Source organism: Carlito syrichta, unplaced genomic scaffold (assembly GCF_000164805.1).
Source record: "Carlito syrichta isolate Samal-C Ts95f unplaced genomic scaffold, Tarsius_syrichta-2.0.1 Scaffold309576, whole genome shotgun sequence".
Classification (NCBI taxonomy): Eukaryota; Metazoa; Chordata; class Mammalia; order Primates; family Tarsiidae; genus Carlito; species Carlito syrichta.
The window spans coordinates 43060-65607 of NW_007253672.1; the positions used below are offsets into that span (position 1 = coordinate 43060).

The 22548-nt window shown below is 45.0% G+C and overlaps 1 protein-coding gene across 1 annotated transcript in view; it reads left to right on the forward strand.

The window, feature by feature from the left end:
- KIAA0355 (KIAA0355 ortholog) overlaps nucleotides 1–22462 on the forward strand; it is a 62944-nt gene extending 40482 nt beyond the window's left edge. The window contains exons 9-14 of the mRNA XM_008067408.2: nucleotides 9957–10082; nucleotides 11656–12689; nucleotides 16070–16235; nucleotides 16990–17127; nucleotides 20497–20575; nucleotides 21051–22462. Coding sequence (XP_008065599.1) covers nucleotides 9957–10082; nucleotides 11656–12689; nucleotides 16070–16235; nucleotides 16990–17127; nucleotides 20497–20575; nucleotides 21051–21359 — 1852 coding nt within the window. The 3' untranslated portion in view covers nucleotides 21360–22462. The remainder of the gene's footprint in view (nucleotides 1–9956; nucleotides 10083–11655; nucleotides 12690–16069; nucleotides 16236–16989; nucleotides 17128–20496; nucleotides 20576–21050) is intronic.
- The last annotated feature ends 86 nt before the right edge of the window (nucleotides 22463–22548 follow it).

Sequence of the window (22548 nt, forward strand, 5' to 3'; positions counted from 1 at the left end):
CTGCGGTGGCCGGGAGCGGCCACTGCACTCCAGTCTGGGTGACAGAGTAAGACTCCAACTCAAAAAAAAAAAAAGAAAAAGAAAATGTGTAGCTTCACCAATAATCAAAGAAAGGCAAAGAAACCATTTGATGCCATTTTTCCCAAAATGTTATATTATTTTAGAATAACAGTATTAAATACTGTGACAATACTGGTTTGGGCCTATAGAAACAGGCAAAAAGGTTGAATAGAGAATAAATACAGCCTTTCTAGAAGGCAGTTTAGTATATTAGAAACCTTAAATAAGGGATATGACCTTAACAGTTGTACAATTTCACCTCTAGGGATTTATCTTGTTGATATGTACACAAATTCATCTATTAGAATCAGCATCAGCTGGGCTCAGTGGCTCAGCCTGTAATCCTAGCACTTTAGGAGGCCGAGGCGAGTGAATTGCCTGAACCTGCAAGTTCAACACCAGCCCCAGTAGCTTGATGAGACCTCATCTCTTAAAAAAAAAAAAAAAAAAAAAAAGGGCCGGGCTCGGTGGCTCAGCCTGTAATCCTGCGCTTTTGGGAGGCTGAGGTGAGTGGATTCCTGAGCCCACGGGTTCGAGACCCGCCTGGGCAGCGAGACCTCATCTCTACAATAAATCAAAAAAATCAGCCGGGCGTGGTAGCACATGCCTGTAATTTCAGCTACACGGAAGGCTGAGGCAGAAGGATCACTGGAGCCCAGCAGGTCGAGGCTGTGGTGGCCGGGAGCGGCCACTGCACTCCAGTCTGGGCGACAGAGTGAGACTCCAACTAAAAAAAAAAAAAATCAAAAACAAAACAAAAAAAAACAAAAAGAAAAGGAATCGGCATCATAGCTTTATTAATAAACAGGAAAAATTAAACATATATGATGAGGGAACCAAAAAAACCCTGGGAATTTATTTATAAAAAATTATGTATTTGGCTGAGCGTGGTGGCTCATGCCTGTAATCCCAGTACTTTTGGTGAGAAGGTGAGTGGATTGCTTGAGTACAGGGGTTCAAGACCAGCCTGGGCAACTTAGTGAGACCTCATCTCTACAGTAAATCAAAAAATTAGCTGGGCGTGGTGGTGTGTACCTATGCTTCCAGCTATTTGGAAGACTGAGGAGGAAGATCACCTGAGCACAGGAGGTTGTGGCTGCGGTGACTGTGATCATGCATCTGCACTCTAGCCTGGGAGACAGAGTGAGATCCTACTCAAAAAACAAAAAGTGTATTTATTTTTACATGTTTACACTTTAGTCACCTTCAAAGTACTCTCCGTTTGATGCCATACCTCTATTGAGACACATTCCACTACTCAAAACCAGTTTTTGAACTCCTCTATTTTGATGTCTTTTAGTGCTTCTGCCATTTTTTGTTTCACCTCTTCCACGTTGACAAAATGTTTCCCTCTGAGGACTTTTTTCATCTGGAGAAACCAAAAAAAACAGTTGCTTGGGGTGAGTGGGTGAATAGGGAGGGTGAGATACAGGAGTCATGGTGTTTTTGTATCAAAACAGAGTGATGTGAGCAGGTGTGTTGTAATGGTGGAAGAACCAGTCACCTATTTGCCACAAAAAAATTCACTGAAGACAAACGCAGTCTCTCACAACAATGCTAACTGGTACACTGATCCCGATGGGTTCTTAGAACATTTACTTAGCAGGGAAAGCCTGTACTGCAAGGGACCTGCCCTCCAAAAAATAGTTCTGTTTTTTGAGGGGATCCCCCTCATTTTGGAATACATTTGCTATTAAAATTACAATCTGAGGCCAGGCACAGTGGTTCACACCTATAATCCCAGCACTTTGAGAGGTGAGAGGATTGCCTGAGCTCCTGGGCTCGAGACCGGCCCGGACAACTTGGCGAGACCTCTTCTCTACAATAAATCAAAAAATTAGCTGGGCATGGTGGCGCATGCCTGTAGTTCCAGCTACTTGGAAGGCTGAGGTGGAAGGATCGCTGTTAACCCAGCATGTTGAGACTGAGGTGGTTGTGAGCGTGTCACTGCACTCCAGCCTGGCAACAGAGTGAGACTGCAACTCAAACAAACAAACAAATTACAATCTGGATGAATATTTAACTATCGAGAAAATATTTAAATCGTTTAAATAGGTAGAGGTAGAGATAGTAAGGAACAGAGGCACTGTTGGTGCCAAATAGATTCTGACAAAACTGCGGGGGTCCAGCCCCGCAAGGTCGTGGGTTTTCCTGAAGGAGAGACGGATAGGCAAAAGACAAAGATAATATACTCGGACACCTGCTTCCTGAACAGATGACGTTTAATGTTAGCTAAGGGAAAGCTTTTATACCATTTGTAAAAGGGCAAGACAAAGAAAATTCCTTCACGTACATATCCTCTAAAAGTTAGCACCATCTAGCGGTCTGGAAGTGACAAACAAGCCAAGAACCCTATAAACATTCAGACAACAAGTCTTATTCATAAAGCCAAATAGTTTCAGTCCAAAGTCCTGAATTACAGTTCTTGAACTGTCTCCAGAAAGTTTCCAAGTGCAAAGTTCTTCATGTAGCAGTAGTTCTCCTTCTGGGGCTTCTATGACCTTCAGAGCTTTGTAATCACCTTTCTTGTCCAGGTGTCTTCGTTACTTTTCTCTTATCCTGTGGTGTTTATTTCTAAAGAGAACTCAAAAGAAGCTTTGAGTAGTGTTTCCCAGGCCCCCAAAGGTTGCTTTCTGTCTTTAGCTAATCTATCATAAAAGTGTCTGATTAGTATATTATGAGTTCAGTGAAAACCCACTTTATAAATGTTAACTTAGAGTTTTAACTATTGAATTAAGTAAAAACCTTAAAGATAATCTTTATCCTAAGTCAGTGAAGTGTTATAAATCACCTACATAACTCCTATATAAGTGTTAGAATTTATAATGAGTTCATAATGAATTTACTATAAACTTGTGCTTCTAAAAAACCTTATGTCTAAACACGAAACTGCATAATCCTAAATCAAATAAGGAGTGAATATACTTATATCACTTTTTTTTTTTTTTGAGTTGGAGTCTCACTTATATCATTTTTTACTCAAGCAATATTTAGTACCTTATAACCACCTGAAAGAAAGCATTCTTGATGTGCTTCAGAGTTTAACCCTTGCATATGTTAGAAAAGGCCAAGCGGTATAGTGGGAAATGGAAAAATGAACCATGACATTCTCAGGTTAGCTGTGAGTACTTCGCATAAACATACCATCTTCTTCTTCCATGACTGCACAGAATTTCTTCAGCTGTACCAACAGCAAAGACAGGACAGAAGGGCCTCAGCTGCCCAGACTCGCTTTGCGGCTGGGGGTCCTCAGCACACCTGGACTTTGTCAATCAGGCGGGCCTCCAAGGCTGGCTCCCAACACAAAACAGTGTAGACTTTATGCACATATTAAGTAAGAGTTGGCAATTCTTTACTTTCTGTTCCCAAACCTCCCTTCCATGAGTATTCTCCCACCAGAGTTTCCCTCGCCAAACCAGAATTTTAATTTGATTATTGGGATGGTATACTATATCCTGAAATTAATAGTAATTTATAAAACATCTTTATTTCTATCAAACAGTAAACCAGCAACTCACTTCTGTAAGATTTTTGTATTCCTGAATTCTCATATTTTTTCAATTCAAGCATGGAAAAATATTAACCAAGATTCTCATTTTGAAGAAAACAGTTTGAGTTTTGGATAGTTGGGTGAATATAAACAGCTAGTACTAAAATGGTCATCACTTCAATTGACTTTCTAGCACATCCATGAAAAAGATCTTGTAGATTGTGACTCCATGCAGACGCTCCCTCTGCTGGCTGCTTTTGGTAACAGTGCAAAATTTTAGGGCTTTTTTGTTCATTTCAAATTATAAAATATTGTATGTGCTTTTTGAGAAGATTGCAAACAGAAGTGATTGCTTTACCCCACCTTCAGAAAAATGACATTATTGGCAAGGCAAATCAAGAATTTATTATATACTTTGCTTTTAGTGTCTGGCTGCAATATGCGGTTTTCTCTAAACAAAGTATATATATATAATATATATGTATACACACACACACGCACACACACACACACACACACCTACACACATACATATATATATATATTTGAGTAGGGGTCTCATTTTGTCACCCAGGCTGGAGTATAGTGACACGCTGCTCATGGCCATCTCAGCCTCGATCAGCTGGATGCTGGTGATCCTTTCACCTCAGCCTTCCAAGTAGCTGGAACTACAGGCGCATGCCTCCATGCCTAACTAATTTTTCTATTTATTGTAAAGAGCAGGTCTCACCATGTTGCGCAGGCTGGTCTCAAACCCTGGGCTCCAACAGTCCTTTCACTTTCACCTTCCAAAATGCTGGGATTACAGGCGTGAAAACCACTGCACCTGGCCAACTTACTTATATTTTTCACAGCTAAGCTATCCAACCATTTCTTCTTTCTTTTTTCTTTTTTTTTTGAGTCTCACTCCTTCGCCTAGGCTGGAGTACAGTGGCATGCACACTCATCACAGTGGATGCCACCCCAGCATCCACCTGGGCTACAGCAATCCTTCCACTTAGCCAGAACTACAGACATGCGCTATCACGCCCGGCTATTTTTTATTTTATTGTAGAGATGAGGTCTTGCCAAGTTGCCTGGGCTGGTCTTGAACCCATGGGCTTAGGCAATCCACTTGCCTCGGACTCCCAAAGTGCTGGGATTATAGGCTAAGCCACCAAGCCGGCCCCATTTCTTCTTTCAACAATTTTTTTTGTTTTTGTTTTTGTTGTTTTTTGTGTTTTTTTAGTAGGAGTCTCACTTTGTCACCTAGTCTGGAGTGCAGTGGCCTGCTCACAGCCACTGCAGCCTCAACTTGCTGGGCACTGCCTCAGCCTTCCAAGCAGCTGGCACCACAGGTATGCGCCACCACACCTGACCAATTTTTTATTTATTGTAGAGACGTGGTTTTGCCAAGTTGCCCAGGCTGGTCTTGAACCCCTGGACTCAGCCAATCCTCTCACCTCTGCCTCCCAAAGTTCTGGGATTACAGGCGTAAGCCACTGCACCCAGCCTCAACAAATATTTAATGAATACCTGCTGTGTGCCAGAAACTGTTCTAGGCTCTGAAAGTTAATTATGACCAAGATAAGACAGTGTTCCCGCCCCTCATAAAACTGACTTTAGAATGGAGAAGGTGGGGAGATAGCTCATAAGCATAAGAAATAAGTTAAAACACTGGCAAGTGCACAAAGGAAGTAGGAATAGAATGCCATTATATGATAGAAAATAACTGGGATAGAGATCAGAGGGAGACTATTTTAGATGAGACCAGTCAGGAAGGGGCTCTTAGGATGTGATGTTTGGTTTGAGAGAAGCCTGGCATGCAAAGAGCATATGGGGGATGGCAGGTTAGTGTTCCAGGCAGAAGCAAATGCCAAGGTCTGAGGAGCGAACCAGCATGGATGAAGCTATGGTAGGTGGTGGTGAAGGGAGGAGTTGTGGAAGTCAAGACCTGCAGGGACCTTCAGGGGATTGGGTTTTCAATCTAAACAGGTGGAGGTGTTAAGCAACTCTTGATGATTTGTCAGCAGAATGGGTTTAGTCTCTTAAGCCATTTTATTGATCATCTCTCAAGACTAAGTATTAAAACAAAAATGCCAATTTGTTAATTTTTCAGAAAGAGAAATTTTTATCACCAAGAACTACAGTACTCCTTTCTGCATAACCAGCAAGTGCTGTCCTAGTGAGCATTTTGAAGGAACCTTTCTTTCTTTCAGCAAATATTTAATGAATACCTCTTGTGTGCTAGACACTGTTCTGGGCTCTGGAAGTTAATTATGCTCAAGATACGGTTCCTGCCCCTTGTAAAGCTGCCTTTGGAATGGAGAAGGTAGAGAGATAGCCAAGAAGCATAAGAGATAAGCTTTTAAACATTGGTAGGTATACCAAGGAAGTAAGGCAATGTGACAAGCCACATCACAAACAGGTTGACTTGGGAGCTCAGAGCATATGTGTCCTCATAATCAGTGATTCCAGGCTGAGAGAATTGGGTGTACTGAATCTTGGCCAGGATCAGTGGCCAAGATACTCTTTGAGGAGTCCAAGGTCTGGCAGAGCTTACGTTGCTGCTTACCATTTCCTGTGCTTGTGAGACTGGCTGACTCTCATGTTATCCTCTGATGTATTTCTCTTCAAACCAAAATAATGTTTGGGAGTACTACTGCTTCCTTAGAGTGACTTTGCAAGTATTGATTCCACTCCCAGACTCCCAGAGTGCCCAGGAATTGTCATACAACATCTTCCTGATGGACCTGTGCTGCTCAGACAGTTCTCCCTCTCAGAAAAAAATGCCTCTTGGTGGAGGTGCCCTGAATAGTGAGAAGCAGGTGGCTATACCAAGATTTCAGGGAGGAGCAGTCCAGGTGAAGGCAGCAGCAAGAGCAAAAGTCCTGAGATGTGGGCAAACAGGAGAATGTCTTGTGACTGGACAAGGTAGAGGGCCTTGAGGTCTGCGGTGAGTGTTTAGATTTTCTCTCAAATCATGATGGTATGCCAGGCTCGGTGGCTCAGCCTGCAATCCCGCCACCTTGGGAGGCTGAGGTGAGTGGTTTGCCTGAGCCTGCAGGTTCGAGACCTGCCTGGGCAGCGAGACCTCATCTCTACAATAAATCAAAAAATCAGCCGGGCGTGGTAGCGCATGCCTGTAATCCCGGCTACTTGGAAGGCTGAGGCGGAAGGATTGCCGGAGCCCAGCAGGTCGAGGCTGCAGTGGCCAGGAGCGGCCACTGCACTCCAGTCTGGGCGACAGAGTGAGACTCCAACTCAAAAAAAAAAAAAATCATGATGGGATGCCATTGAAGGGTTTTAAGCAGAAGAGCGATATAATCTAATTTACACTGTAAAAGAAGTTCCCTCTGGGTGAATGATGGGCTTTGGAGAGACAGAAGAGAAAGAGACCATATGGGAACTTGGTCCTGAGTCACAGGAGGTTATAGTTTTCTGAAGTAGAGATACGGAAGAGAGGTGGTAAGAAGTGCTTGGATTGAGAATATATTTAGGAAGAAGAGCTATCAGAATTTGCCAGTCCAGCCCAGGCAACTTGGCAAGACCTTGTCTCTACAATAAATAAAAAAAAAATTGACTGACCCTGGTAGCGTGTGCCTATAGTTATGGCTACTTGGAAGGCTGAAGTGGAAGGATCACCAGAGTTCAGCAGGTCGACGCTGGGGTGGCCATGAGCGTGTAACTGCACTCCAGGCTGGGCAATGGAGTGAGACTGCAACTCAAAAAAAAAAAGAATTTGCCAATGGATTGGATGTAGGATATGAAGGAACTAGAGATGATGTGTAGGAGACACTTGTTTAGTTATTGGAGAAGTCTGTAGAAATCAGTGGTTTTGGCTAGAGAGAAGGGGAATCAAGAGTTGTGATCGGATTACCTTTGAGATGTCTTTAAGGTGTGTAAAGAGATGTCAACTACGTAGTCAGGCATATGAGAATGGAGCTCAAGAGTAAAATCTAGACTGGTGCAGGAAATATGATAGTACAGGAATAATCTATAAAACTCCAGGACCAGATGCAGTACTATAGGGAGACAGAACAGAGGTCTGGAGTATCCCACCCTAGGGAGGTGTTGGGAAGAAGAGGAGCAGAAGGAGTTGGCAGAGGAAACCAAGAAGGAGCCATCAGTGAGGCAGGAGGAAAATGGAGTAGGTTTGGAGCCACCAAATTGAATGAAGACAGTGTTCCCCGGAGGAAAAAACATTTTAAAATATTACAAATGAGGGATAGGGAAAGGTAAAAGAAGGTAACTGACTCTTGATTTCGACAAGATCTAAGTGTGGTAAAAGCTGTTTTAGTGGCATTAGGGGATGAAAGTCTGATCAGTGAAGCGAGAAGGGGTAGGAAGCATGGAGAAGGAGGAGACAACGTGTTTTGCTCAAGTGGGGAGTGGGGCAGTGTCTGGTGGGGATGTGGGGCTGACAGGGTGGTTGATGAAACGGATTTGTTTGCCAAAGGGGATATTACAAGAAGAAATGAGGTGATTTCATGATCCTTGGGAAGGCAAGAGTGTACATAGCTTCCAGCACCCAGGTGGAGGGTCCGCTTGTGGCAAGAACAGGGCATGTCTGGCACTAGGACAAGAGCGAAGTCAGGCTGTGTGGACCCAGATACAGGTAAACTGGTGGAATTGGTGGTGAGCTGCAATGAGATGGATCTCCTCTGCTCGTGTATTTTCTCAATTTAGTGAGAGTTGAGTCAGGAAGGAATGAGAGACGTGACAGGAATATCAGAGCTTGGAGGAGAGAGGAGGTCAGTCATCTTGGAAAGGGTAAAATTAATTTATGGGAAGGCCATGTTTGTTGCTTGCCTGAAATTTGCAGTAAGTCCAGATGGCAGACTGTGAGAGTTTTTTTCCTCTCTTGACTTGCAGTTTCTTAGGTACAGGTGTGAAGTACTGTAGCGGAAGAGAGGGGCAGAAGCATTATGGAAAACTTAGCAACGGAGTAGATCTTGTGCCAGACTCCAGAATCTCAGCAGGGCATTGAGGAAGGTCAGGGCTGGACCAAGGGGTAAATACTGAAAGTGCATTAGGATCCCTGAAAGGCAGCCACTTCACTGAGTCCTTCTCGATCTACTAATGGACTCAAGATAGATAGAAATTAGCCGGGCTTGGTGGCTCAGCCTGTAATCCCGTGCCTTTGGGAGGCTGAGGTGAGTGGATTGCCTGAGCCCTCGGGTTCGAGATCGGCCTGGGCAGCGAGACCTCATCTCTACAATAAATCAAAAACTCAGCCGGGCATGGTAGCGCATGCCTGTAATTCCGGCTACTTGGAAGGCTGAGGCGGAAGGATCGCCGGAGCCCAGCAGGTTGAGGCTGCAGTGGCCGGGAGTGGCCACTGCACTCCAGTCTGGGCGACAGAGTGAGACTCCAACTCAAAAAAAAAAAAAAGATAGATAGAAATTCATAAAGACCTAGGAAGAAAACTGTTTTTCCTATATTCACACAACAAATGTGTAGGGATTCCACACAAAGCAGTTCTTCAGTTCTCTATGGACACTATAATGTTTTTCAATAATTCTGAAATTATTTCTGTAGTAATTCCGACACTACCCAGAGTTAGCACAGACCCCACAGGTTAAGAGCTCAGTCCTTCAAGATTGCTCCCAACTTCAGATGCCAATCACAAGTCCCAGGGTGTGTCACTTACCCTCTGACCAACCAGCTGTAAATTGGGGGATTCCCATAACCTCTACCTCAGGTTTGGTAGTTTGCTATAATCACTCACAGAACTCAGGGAAACATTTACTTAAATTTGCTTTTTTATTATAAAGCATATTGCAACAGATAAAGATGAACAGCCCGATGAAGGGTTACATAGGATGCGGTCTATGGGAAGAGGTGGAAAGCGTCCATGCTCTCTCCAGGTGTGCTGCACTCCCAGCACCTCAATGTGTTCACCAGCCTGGAAGCTCTCAGAACCCTGTAGTTGAGGGATGTTTATGGAGCTGTCATGTAGGCATGATTGATTATTAACTCAGTCTAAGGTTCTATTCTCTCCCCTTCCTGGAGGATGAGGGGCTGAGGCTGAAAGTCTTAAGCTTCTAATTATGGCTTGATCTTTCTGGTGGCCAGCTCCCATCCTGAAGCCATTTAGGAGTTCATCAGAAGTCACCTCATTAGTACAAAAGACACCCCTATCACCTAGGAAATTCCAAGGGCTTTAGGAACTCTGAGTCAGGAACTGGAGGCAGAGGCCAAATATGTATTTCTGATGTCACAGGATCCAGCCCTATTGCTTCCTCCTCTTCTTACAGAGCAATGAGTTCCAATGTTAGCCCTGTCATTCTCTAGATGTTCTAACAATTACCAATTTTTATTGGGTTCAAAAGTACTTAAAAGTTGTCACCTTTCTACAAGACCTGCTTGAAACACCTTTGCAGAGAAGTGCAACCAAGACTAACGCAGCCTGGTTTGTGCCTAGGTGCCTGAAAGAAGACCCTGCTACCATGTCCCTGTTGCAGAGAAGCCTTGATCCTGAGAAGACCCTGGGTCTGGTGGACGTGCTCTATACAGCTGTGCTGGACCTAAGCCGCTGGAGAGCAGGGAGGTTGGTGTCTGTGCCAGTCACTTGAATTGGCTGTGCAAGTAGTTTGCATTTAGGTCCACAACCAGTGACAGTGTGACCATCTCAGAATAATTTAAACTTGCAGAAAAATCACAAGAATAGTAAGAAGAATTGCTCTGTACCTTTTACCCAGATTCCTCAATTTGCTAATAACATTTTTGCTTTCAATTATTTTATCATTGGAGAGGAAGTCCGTTAAGAAGACTTTGAACTAAGAGCAGAGAAATGTTTAGAAAATTTACTTATTTCCTTCATGAAATTTATTTATACCTGAAAATAGCTGAAAGTTGTAAGATTCTCTCTTTGTGAATTGTTAATTTTAGAACTGGTAGGGACCTTAAACATTTAGCCATGTCCCCCTCTCCCTTTCTTTCTTTCTTTCTTTTTTTTTTTTGTTTTTTTTTGAGTTGGAGTCTCACTCTGTTGCCCAGGCTAGAGTGCAGTGACACACTCATGGCCACCACAGTATCAACCTGCTGGGCTACAATGATCCGTCTTCCTCAGCCTTCCAAGTAGCCGGAACTACAGGTGTGCACTACCATGCCTGGCTAATTTTTGATTTATTGTAAAGACAAGGTTCTTGCCAAGTTGCCCCTCAAACCCCATGGGCTCAGGCAATTCTCTCACTTGGGCCTCCCAAAGTGCTGGGATTATAGGCGTGAGCCACCGCACCTAGCTTCCCTCTGCCTTTCTTAACTCATGAGTACACAGATGATTTCTTCAGGATCACACTAGCCGTCATCTACCTCAGCTCTTGCCCCATGTCCTTTCTATCTGTAGGACTCTCTTTTAGTGTGGGAAAAAAGTGCTCAGAAAACTTTGGAAGTAACAACCATCTGTTGGGATAACAGTGGTGCATAGTATCCCCAAGTCCTCCCTGCCACCTCCCTCTGCTTTGTGGATGTGTCCATTGTCCTGCTGGATCTGCACATTCTCCAGGCACAAAGCTATCTTCTGCCAGTTGCATTCCCTACTCCAGCCATACTTTGTTTTCCTAATCCTAAACTACTGTTAGAGGACTTCATTCCATCAGACTTCTCAGGGCAGAATCCTAATGTTACAGTTTGCACAGTCCCGTGTGTTGCAGGTTACATACTCTTAAAACCCTTGGTGGCCGGGCTCAGTGGCTCAGCCTGTAATCCCGTGCCTTTGGGAGGCTGAGGTGAGTGGATTGCCTGAGCCCGCGGGTTTGAGACCCGCCTGGGCAACTTGGCAAGACCTCATTTCTACAATAAATCAAAAAATTAGCTGGGCACGGTAGCGCACGCCTGTAGTTCCAGTTACTGGGAAAGTGAGGCGGAAGGATCGCCAGAGCCCAGCAGGTCAGGGCTGCGGTGGCTAGAGCGGCCACTGCACTCCAGTCTGGGTGATAGAGTGAGACTCCAACTCAAAAAAACAAAAAACAAAACCCTTGGGTGTTCATTTATTTAACTATAAAATAAGTAAGCTGGATATCCACCAGAGAGGGCTTTCTCATTTTTCACCCTAAAAGGCATTTCAGTCTCTAATTTATATATTCGCCTTTTTTTAAAAAAATAAATTTCTCTTTAAATAGGGAGCAAGCTTTACCCTGCATACAGATCCAACTTCAAAGGGAGATCTGTGATTTTGGAAATCAGGCTGACCTGCCTTCTGGAAATGGAAACAAATCTTCAGGTGGCCTGCAGAAGACATTCTCCAAACTGACATCTCGTTTCACCAAGAAAGTTTCATGTACCAGCTCTAGCAGCAGCACAAATTATTCCATCCAAAATACCCCTTCCAAAAACATCTTTATAGCTGGATGTTCAGAAGAGAAGGCCAAAATGCCTGGTAATGTTGATGCCAGGTTACAAAGCATTTTGAACATTGGTAATTTCCCTCGGACTGCAGACCCTTCACAGCCAGCTCAGAATTCCAGCGATCCAGTGGCCAATGGTTTTCTCCTCGAGAGGCGTGAGAACTTCCTGCATGGGGATGGTGGCCCGGATGAAAAGGGCATGAATTTACCAACCGATCAGGAAATGCAAGAGGTGATCGATTTTCTCTCGGGCTTCAACGTGGGCCAGTCCCATCAGGGCTCTCCATTGGTGACAAGGCGTAATTCTGCTGCGACAGCCGCAGTGACTGAGCAGAAGACAGGAGCCGTGCAGCCACAGCAGTCATCACTGCCAGTGCCCCCTCCACCACGACCACCCCAGGCTGGGGCCCACACACCCTTGACACCCCAGCCAGGACTGGCACCTCAGCAGCAGTCCCCAAAGCAACAACAGCCCCAAGTCCAGTACTACCAACACCTACTCCAACCTATTGGACCACAGCAGCCCCCGTCCCAGCCTCGGGCACCTGGGAAATGGGTACATGGCTCATCCCAGCAGCCAGCACAGACTGTTGGAGCAGGTCTGTCTCCTCTTGGTCAGTGGCCTGGCATATCTGATCTCAGTTCTGACTTATACAGCTTGGGTCTGGTGAGCAGCTATATGGATAATGTGATGTCGGAGGTTTTGGGACAGAAGCCACAGGGACCTAGAAATAACACCTGGCCAAACCGTGACCAAAGCGATGGAGTATTTGGAATGTTGGGAGAGATTCTGCCTTTTGATCCTGCAGGTATGTGAGGCCTCCCCACTCCTTACCCAGTTTCAACATAAAATATATGTTGCTGAGGACTTCATAGGGCCTGTCTGCCACAGCTACTTGTAAAGGTAAAATAACATAATCCCCCAGTAAGATCTGTTCTCATTGTAAAGGCAAGCATGGGGCAGATCTAACAAGAGTGGGAGACAATTGTGTGAAAGAGGCTGAAAAGGTAGGCGGAACTATTTTTCTTAACTTTATAGAGAACAGAATTGAGACTAAGAGAAGTTATTTGGATGACTCAAAGTCCATAGTTCAAGTGGCTTCCAGTCTGGGCCCTCCCATTCTCAGGAACCAAGTTATATAGCCCTTTGTGGGGTACTTTTCCCAACAACATAACCTGTTCTTGTGAGTCTTTTTCCTCAAACTCTTGAACCTATAAAGGTGGTAGGGCACCCTCTTGCCTTCATAGAATACAGCTTCTCCTGGCCTAGATTAGTGCAAAAATACCACCAGAGTCATCTAAGAAAGAATTTTAGAAACATGTTTAAATGTATATAAAGTAGTGGGCAGTAAGGAAAAAAGCCAAAATTAAGTAAATTAAAAAGAGAGATATAGGCCAGGCTCAGTGGCTCAGCCTGTAATGCCAGCACTTTGGGATTAATCCCACCACACCTGGCCTAAAATGTGTTCTTTAATCTAATATTTTGCAAAGCTTATACTATTTATTTCATTTCCTTTTGTCTTACTCCATTTGCTACAAAGTCCAAGACAATGTTACATGCTACTGGTGATAAGAGTTGCCCTTGTCTGATTCCTGATTTTTAAGTGAATTGATTTTTGTTTCAATATGCAAAGCACTGTTATAAGCTTTTGGTACATAGTCTTTTTTATATTCAAGAAATGTCCTAGCCAGGCTTGGTGCTCAGCCTGTAATCCCACTCTTTGGGAGACTGAGGTGAGTGGATTGCCTGAGCCTGTGGGTTCGAGACCCGCCCAGTCTGGAGCCATGGAGTGAGACTCCAACTCCAACTCAAAAAAAAAAAAAAAGAAAGAAAGGTCCTTCTATTCATATTTACTTTGAGGGATTTGTTTTGTTTTGTTTACGAACTGCTGGTGTCTTTATCAAATATTTTTATAGCATCCACTGATAAAATCAGTTTTTTTTTCTTAAATTGATTGATATACAGGATTATTCTGTAGTAGCAGAACTCCTTATACCTAACCACCTCTTATGCCCCTGAATTAACAGTGATTACTCCTTTTTCTTTTTCTTTTTTTTTTTGAGTTGGAGTCTCACTCTGTCACCCAGAGTGGAGTGCAGTGGTTGCTCCCGGCCACCGCAGCCTCGACCTGCTGGGCTTTGGCAGTCTTTCCACCTCAGCCTTCCAAGTAGCTGGAACTACAGGTGCACGCTGCCATGACCGGCTAATTTTTGATTTATTGTAGAGATGAGGTCTTGCCAAGTTGCCCAGGTGGGTCTCGAACCCGTGGGCTCAGGCAATCCACTCACCTCAGCCTCCCAAAGGCGCGGGATTACAGGCTGAGCCACCGAGCCTGGCTGGGGTATGCAGATCTTATGCCCTCGGGGCACACAGTCTGTAAGAAAGTTTATCATGAACTTGAGGGTCAAAAAGGAACAACCAGAAGGAAAAGAGTAGGATTTGTAGGCCCAAAGACATAAGAGTTGTCAGAGACTCAGTAGAAGTCAAACATAGTAAAATTATTCTACCAAACACTATTTATACTCTGTATTTAGTTACGTGACCATCAAAAACTGTACAGACCAAAGGCCACTGCCTTGCTGAGCTATGGTGTGGCCATGTGCTCTTTGAGCTATGGCCAGGCCATATTTTATTAAGCTTTGGCCCCCTCTCCTGCCTTGGGGAGGTGAATCACCACTTTCTCTTTCTAATTTACTTTCTAAACAAACTATATTTTCTAATCTAAAAAAAATGTATAGATTTAACACCAATTGAGAAAACCTGAATTGTCCACCCCCGCCGATGGCAGCTGATGGCTTGCTCTTTCACAGCAGGTGGAACTGTTTATACTTTTTGTGTCCCAGGGCTGTAGGCACAAGGTTTTCTGCAGCCATTCACTCAAGGGCACTCAAGGGGAGCAAGACCGAGAAAGCACAAGCCAAAGTGTGAGGGATCTTTAGAAGATGTAAGAAAAGTTTCCTTCCTTTCGTAGTTAATGCTGGGGTGACTAACAGAGATCAAGGCCTTAATCTGAGCCACCACTGTCCCCTGGTATGAGCATTTTTGTGTGGTGCACATATGGCACAGCCTCATGCCATTGTCCTCTGACAAGCTGATAACGGGGTTGTAGCCTAATATCTTTCCCAATTTGAAGCTAAAATGTGCGCTGCTGAGGCATATTTGATTTGTGGTCCGCAGATACTCTCCTGTCTTGTCTTTTTGGCCCTTTCTTTGAGTGCCATCTGTGCTGTCATTTTTCTCCCATTTGTACTGCTCTGGACAAACTTATTTGTCCAGTATGTTTCTAGTTACCTCTTAAAACATTCTGTGCTGGGCACAGTGGCTCACACCTATAATCCCAGCACTTTGGGAGGCGGAGGTGAGAGAATTGCCTGAATCCACAGGTTTGAGACCAGCAACATGGCAAGATCTCATCTCTACAATAAATCAAAAAATTAGCCGGCCGTGGTGGTGCACACCTATAGTTCTAGCTACTTGGAAGGCTGAGGAGGAAGGATTGCCTGAGCCCGGCAGGGTGAGGCTGCGGTGGCGAGCATGCCACCGCACTCGAGCCTGGGTGACAGAGTGAGACTCTGACTCAAAAAATAAAAATAAAAATTTTGAAATTTCATCATATTCTTTGCTCAGCAAGGCATCATCTTCAGTTGAAACGAGCAAGTCTCTCATCCAATATCCAAGAAAATATGGATCAAAGTTTGGCTCAAGTGGGATTGGCATATATCCTCTATCTTGCTGACCCTGATGCTTTAATAACTTTCCAGTTCTCATTGGGCAAAGTCGTCATCTGATTTTGTAAGTTGTTAGCTGATGACTCTAGGTACAAACCACCAAGACTTTGGAAAATTTCAAGGTAGCTAGTATCTTTCTTTAAAAATCTAGTCATGGATAAATTAAACTGTTTATCTCTTTTTCTGTTTTTCTTTCATGCTCACCTTGCCTCTGCCTGGGCATAACTCTTCCTTACGCCTCTGCACACACCATATCCCAACTTCAGACCTATGCGCTAGAAGCCCCATCTCATTATAGCAGGGAGCAGGGCATAGCTTACAACTAACTCTGTAGAGCACAAGCCTGGCTGCTTCTCACAACTTCTCATTGTGTGTGTGACCAGCACATCCTCAGAGGGTAGGGAAGGAACCCAGAGGCCAGTTTGACCCCAACCCTCTTTATTCCTTTGTCTCAACACAGTGGGCTCAGATCCAGAGTTTGCACGCTATGTGGCAGGAGTGAGCCAGGCAATGCAGCAGAAGCGCCAAGCCCAACACAGTCGCCGTCCAGGCAACCCCCGGGGCAACTGGCCACCCATGGATGATGCCCATCGGACCTGGCCCTTCCCAGAGTTCTTCACAGAAGGGTGAGTGCTAGGTACAGCAGGGAAGCAGGGTTTGGGACCCTGTCACCCTGTGGGCCTCTGAGGAGGAAGAACCCTTGGCCTTTATTCTTGTCAGGCAATTCTATTCCAAGCCTCCTTGTAAGAGAGTGACATGTGATTAAATCTTCAGGAGGTCAGAGTTTTGTGACTGACTGTAAGATGTCAGGTGCCATGATGTGTCCCTGTGAACACACCATTGGTATAAATTTATGATTTTCAAGACAGACTATTTAGCCCTACACAAGGATCTTATTTGATGATGTTTGTGAAGTAACTGCCTATATAACACAGTCCTTATGCTTTTGAAATAAGTGTGGCTGTGAAATTTATGATTTATGAAGTGCTATCACTGTATAGACTACAAAAAGCAAAGGAATATGGTTTAGATTCCAGTTTATTAAAAGAAGTGTGGATTTAATCATAAAGACAGCTGGGGATTTTTTACTTCCCATATTGCTACCTGCTTAATAATTCTGAATGACTAAAGGCCATCTCAACTTCTTGTTTTCTCTAAAGTAAATTTCATATACAAATCACAGATTTCATAGAAGAATAAAGTGATGAATATGTATTACTTTTGAAATAAGGAAAAGAAAAATGTTTTTAGAAGGGAGAGACAAGAGATGACTTTGATTATGAGATGAATGCAGGGTAATGCCTGCTCTATCAGGGCTAGGGTGGAGTGTGGGGGCTAGCTTCGGGAGGCCCTGAACCAACTTTTCTATTTGGCTTTCAGGGATGGCTTGCACAGCGGCTGGTCGGGTGCTCAGGGAGACTCAGCAAGCTCGAGTGATGAGACATCCTCAGCCAACGGAGACAGCTTATTCTCCATGTTTTCAGGGCCTGACCTCGTTGCTGCTGTCAAGCAGAGAAGGTACAAAGAGATTTGTAAACCAGGGAGAGGAGAGATGGGCATGTGAATGTGACCCACACTTAGTTCTCTGGGAAAGTCAGGAACATAGTCACTCCCAATCTGCCTTGTGTGAGAGGGTCAGTCAGGCAGAAGGCCTCTAAAGAGCATCTTCAGGAGGTATTTTCCGTAAGGATGGGCTGGCCTCATCTTGTGAGGCCTCTATGGGACCACCACACAGATTGGTAGCCCATTTGACTTAATGTTGAGTTGAGTTGTTGCTGGCAGAACAGTCTTAGAGTAGCCAAAAATACCAATATGACAGGCCAGGGAGGATTTGGGACACAGGGTCAGCCGATGCTTGTCTATGTCTTGCGGGAGGCACCCCCTTTCTACAGGAGGAGCAGGGCCAGGAACAACTACTTCTAATCTAATCTGGGCCTGGCCCTCTCTGACCCTCCGTTTCTTTGTCAAAGGTAGTTAAAAATGACCTGAGTGAGCTGGGCTCGGTGGCTCAGCCCGTAATCCCGCATCTTTGGGAGGCTGAAGTGAGTGGATTGCCTGAGTCCGCGGGTTCGAGACCCGCCTGGGTAGGCGAGACCTCATTTCTACAATAAATCAAAAAAATTAGCCGGGCGTGGTAGCGTGCACCTGTAGTTCCAACTACTTGGAAGGCTGAGGCGGAAGGATCGCTGGAGCCCAGCAGGTCGAGGCTGTGGTGGCCGGGAGTGGCCACTGCACTCCAGTCTGGGCGATAGTGAGACTCCAACTCAAAAAAAAAAAAATGGCCTGAGTGGTATTTGAATTAAGTAGTAATGTAGCACATTTAAGTCTAAGAAGGTTTCAAAAGTCACAAAAATTAAAATGTGTTCTAACTAAGAGAAGTGTTTGGTTTGAAAGAAGTAGAGGGACTGCTAAGGACATGAGAAAGCAAAGGCCAGAGGTGACAAACTAAGGGACATGGAAAGGAGTGGAGAACACGGAAGTCATATTGTGGTGTGGAAAGGGGGTCAGGTTATGTGGTCCTCATGTGACAGGATCAGGCTTGACTGAGTCAGCAGTAGGGAGTGGGTAAGTGAAGACAGAAGGGTACCTGAGATACATAGAATAATTCTGGAGATAATGACGGTAATTGATCACTAACACAAATTAGGGTGCTTTGTGTGTGCCAGACCCTGGGCTAAGCATTTACATACATTTTTTTTTCCACTTAATTCTCACAACCACTGTGCTTATTTGTTAGGTCTGCATAGGTACTTCCGTCTGGGTGACTGAAACAAGAAATGTTTCTCAGTTCTAGAAGCTAGAAATCTGAGATCAAGACGTTGGTTTCTTTTTTTTTTTTGAGTTGGAGTCTCACTCTGTCTCCCAGGCTGGAGTGCAGTGGCATGCTCACTGCCACCACAGCCTTGACCTGCTGGGCTCAGACCATCCGTTCTCCTCAGCCTTCCAAGTAACTGGAGCTACAGGCGCATGCCACCACGCCCAGCTAATTTTTGATTTATTCTAGAGACAAGGTCTTGCCAAGTTGACCAGGCTGGTCTCAAACCCTTGAGCTCAGGGAATTCTCTTGCCTCTGCCTCCCAAAGTGCTAGAATTACAGGTGTGAGCCACTGCGCCCAGCCTAAAATTTTGATTTATTGTAGAGACGAGGTCTTGCCAAGTTGCCCAGACTGGTCTTGAACCCCCAAAGTGTTGGGATTTATAAGAGTGAGCCAACGTGCCCAGCATAGGGTTGGTTTCTTCTGAGATCTCTTTCCTTGGCTAGTAGATAGCCATGTTCTTTTTTCTTCATGTGGTCTTCACTTAGTGTCTGCGTCCTAATCTTTTCATAAATCATATTGGATTAGGGCCCAGACTAATGACCTCATTTTAACTTAATTACCTTTTTTAAAGGCCCAGGCTTTAAATATGGTCACATTCTGATGTAGAAGGGATTAGGACTTCAACATAATAATTTGGGGATGGGGGCACAGTGGCTCACGCTTGTACTCCCAGCACTTTGGGAGGTGGAGGCGAGAGGATTGCCTGAGCCTAGGGATTCAATACCAGCCTGGGCAACTTGGTGAGACCTCATTTCTACAAAAAAAAAGTCAAGAAAAGTTAGTCAGGCATGGTAGCACACACCTGTAGTTCCAACTACTTTGAAGGCTGAGGCAGAAGGATCACCTGAGCACAGCAGGTTGAGGCTGCAGTGGCCGTGAGTGTGCCACTGCACTCCAGCCTGGGTGACAGAGTAAGACTCTGACACACACAAAAAAGATTTTGGGGGTACACTATTTTGCCTATAATGACCACCTTATAAGTACTATTTTTACCTTCAAATTCCAAGTGAGAAAACTGAGGCTCAGAGGAGTTAAATTCATTCATTAATTTCCTTGGTGGCACCTGTCATTTCCTAGTCATAAACAAAACTAAGTTTCCTTCTTCATGGAATTTATATTCTAGTGAGGGAAGGCAGATTTAAAAAAATCATATTGGCTGGGTGTGGTAGTACGTGGCTATAGTTCCGGCCACTTGATTGGAAGGCTGGGGCAGAAGGATTGCCAGAGCCCAGCAGGTCGATGCTTGGGTGGCCGTGAGCACGATGCCGCACTCCAGCCTGGGCGACGGAGTGAGACTCCAACTCAAAAAAAACCAACAACTGTATTTGTTATGTCAGGTTGGATTGGGTGCTGTGAAGAAAAATAAGAAGGGGTATGAAGGTAGAAAATGCAGGGACAGGTGGATCTTCTGTTTTCAGAAGGGTAGCCTCTGATGAGCAGAGAGCTGAGTGAGATGAGGCAGCAGCTGGTGGGAATTGGCAGAGGGTGTGTATGAGAGGGAACGTCAACATGCAAGGTTTCTGCATGAGCTTCTGTGTGAAAGGGATGCCATGAACTGAGATGGGGGATTGCAGGAGGAGCATGTTTGAACCAGGCCTGGAGTTTAAGGCTTCTGTTTTAGACATGTGACTGCTTAGACTTCCAAGGAGTCACTTCTAGCACCACCTCTGCAGAGACTGCCATCTGCATGCAGAAGTACTGGCTCCGAATCTGCTATATTCTGCCTTTTTAAAAATCAAACATTGTAAACAACTTTTTCGTGTTATTAGAAAACTAATGGGCCTTAAGTCACATATCCCTAGTGCTTGGTAAACAGTATCTGTGAATAAATTAACAAAAGTGGACTCAGCAGCTGAAAAAAGCCAGTGCCTGGCACCCCTAACCCCTGCCCCACCCACCTATGCTGACTTTGCAGGAGCACCATTCAGTGCCCTGTATTCATTCCCCTGAATGCAGTGGACCCAAGGCCGCCTCCCCACAGAACCGGAGCCAAGCAGCTAGGGTTTCCCTGCAGGTAGGCTGGGCATGAAGCCAAGTAATCACTGTTCTGAGCTCTTGGTTCTTTCAGGAAACACAGCAGCGGAGAGCAGGAGACCAGCACACTGCCCTCGCCACCTCTCCTCACTGCAGTGGAGGATGTGAATCAGGTATTGAGGGTTGGCTCTGTGGGTGCAGACCCTGGGTAAGGTGTCATGGCTTCAGTCTTACGAGGGCCTCAAAGTAATGAGGGTCTTTTTTGTGGCGAATAACTTTTTTCTCGTGAGTTTGTGTGAATCATGAGCTATCTCAGCTAACTCAGAACCACACGCAGAGGAAGTTCTGGGGCTGTGCTGTCCAGTATGATAGTCACTCTCCACATGTGACTATTTAATTTCAGTTAATTAAATACAAATAAAAATTCAGCTCCTAAATTGCATGAGCCATCTGTGGCCAGTGGCTGCCATATTGGACAGTGCAGGCATAGAACGCTGCTATCATTGCAAAGTTCTGCCGGACAGTGCTGTGGGGAGGGGGTGGGGAACTCACCTTTCCTCCTAGGTGGGAATAGGAGCCAAGATCTGGGGAGGTGGGAAGATGATAAATGACCAGAAGTGCCACTAAGAGCTCTCTTCTTTCTCTCAGGATAACAAAACCAAAACGTGGCCACCCAAGGCACCCTGGCAACACCCTTCCCCGCTGCCCAGCACACTACCTAGCCCAAGCGCACCGCTCTACGCAGTCGCCAGCCCTGGCAGCCAGTGGAATGACACCATGCAGATGCTGCAGTCCCCCGTGTGGGCTGCCACCAGCGACTGCAGTGCTGCCTCCTTCTCCTATGTGCAGACCCCACCCCAGCCCCCAGCCCCACCAGCACACAAGGCAGCACCCAAGGGCTTCAAGGCCTTCCCCGGGAAGGCTGAGCGCAGGCCAGCCTATTTGCCCCAGTACTGACCCAAGACCAGCCTGCCAGTCTGCCCAGAGTTGTTGGGGCAGGTGTCCCCACCCCGGGGCCGACGGGTTCACATCAGCTCCCCAGAGGACCAGTGCCGCCCTGTCTCAGGGAGGGTTCCTTGGGGACGAGGGTGGTGGGCAGCTCTAAGCCTTTAAACCCGGCTTCTCAAACTTTGGAGGCATCGGCTCCCTGGAGAGCCTGCTAAAGACAGAGGTTTCTGACCCTCAAGGGGATGCTGGAGAATCTGCAGGCTAAGAAGCACTTCAGGTGATTCTGATGTAGATGGCCACAGGTGACACTCTAAGAAATACAGCTGTTCGGTTTTAAGTGGTGCTGTGTGTTGGAAAGGCATCAGGCCTGAAGGCTGAGAGCAAAACTGACCATTCTTTGGAAACCCTCTCTTTTCACTCCTTAACACCTTGAGTGATGACCACACCAGTCACTGTATTTTATAGCTATTTTGTCGTGTAGGTTTTTAGTTAAACTATCTCCTACCTAAAATACATTGGGTATTTTAAAATTACGAATATACTGGCTGGAGGTTTAACACTATCTTTATTTAAGCTTATACAAAATAAGCAAAGTATAGATTATTTGTGATCAGAAGCAATTGCCTGGGTTTTCTGTGGCTGGGCAGCCCCTCACCACCCAGCAGTACCCAGGGAGTGCAGCCTTTACCAGATTTACAAAAACAGGACTGTATAACTGATGTTATACATGATGCCATATTGCTGAAAGTATATGGAGACGAGCTAGCTGGCTGCTGTCTGTGTGCAGTCTAAAGCTGCACCTGCTGCCCTTGGACCCTCCCACATGGCCAGAGGCACTGACACATCCTCAGAGTGTAGGGGTGTGGGCAAGTGACTGCTCAGAGATACCTGCACTTGAAATTACAGTAACATTTGTGACAAACCAATTAAGATATAGATGGAAATTAATGTCTTTTCCTTAAAAAAAAAAAAAAAAATCCACCTCGTTTTCAGTTAAGTGTGCCATTAAATAGCTAACATCCTGTGGATTTAGGGATATATTTCCAGCCAGAATGGATCCAAAAGAATTGAATGGTGCTTAAATTGAGAAATAATAATAAATATATCTATATACTAGACATAACCCACTGTATATTAATTGAGGTTAAAGAAAGTTCTTTATATAAAACTTATTTAAATTTTTCATATTTCATCTTTG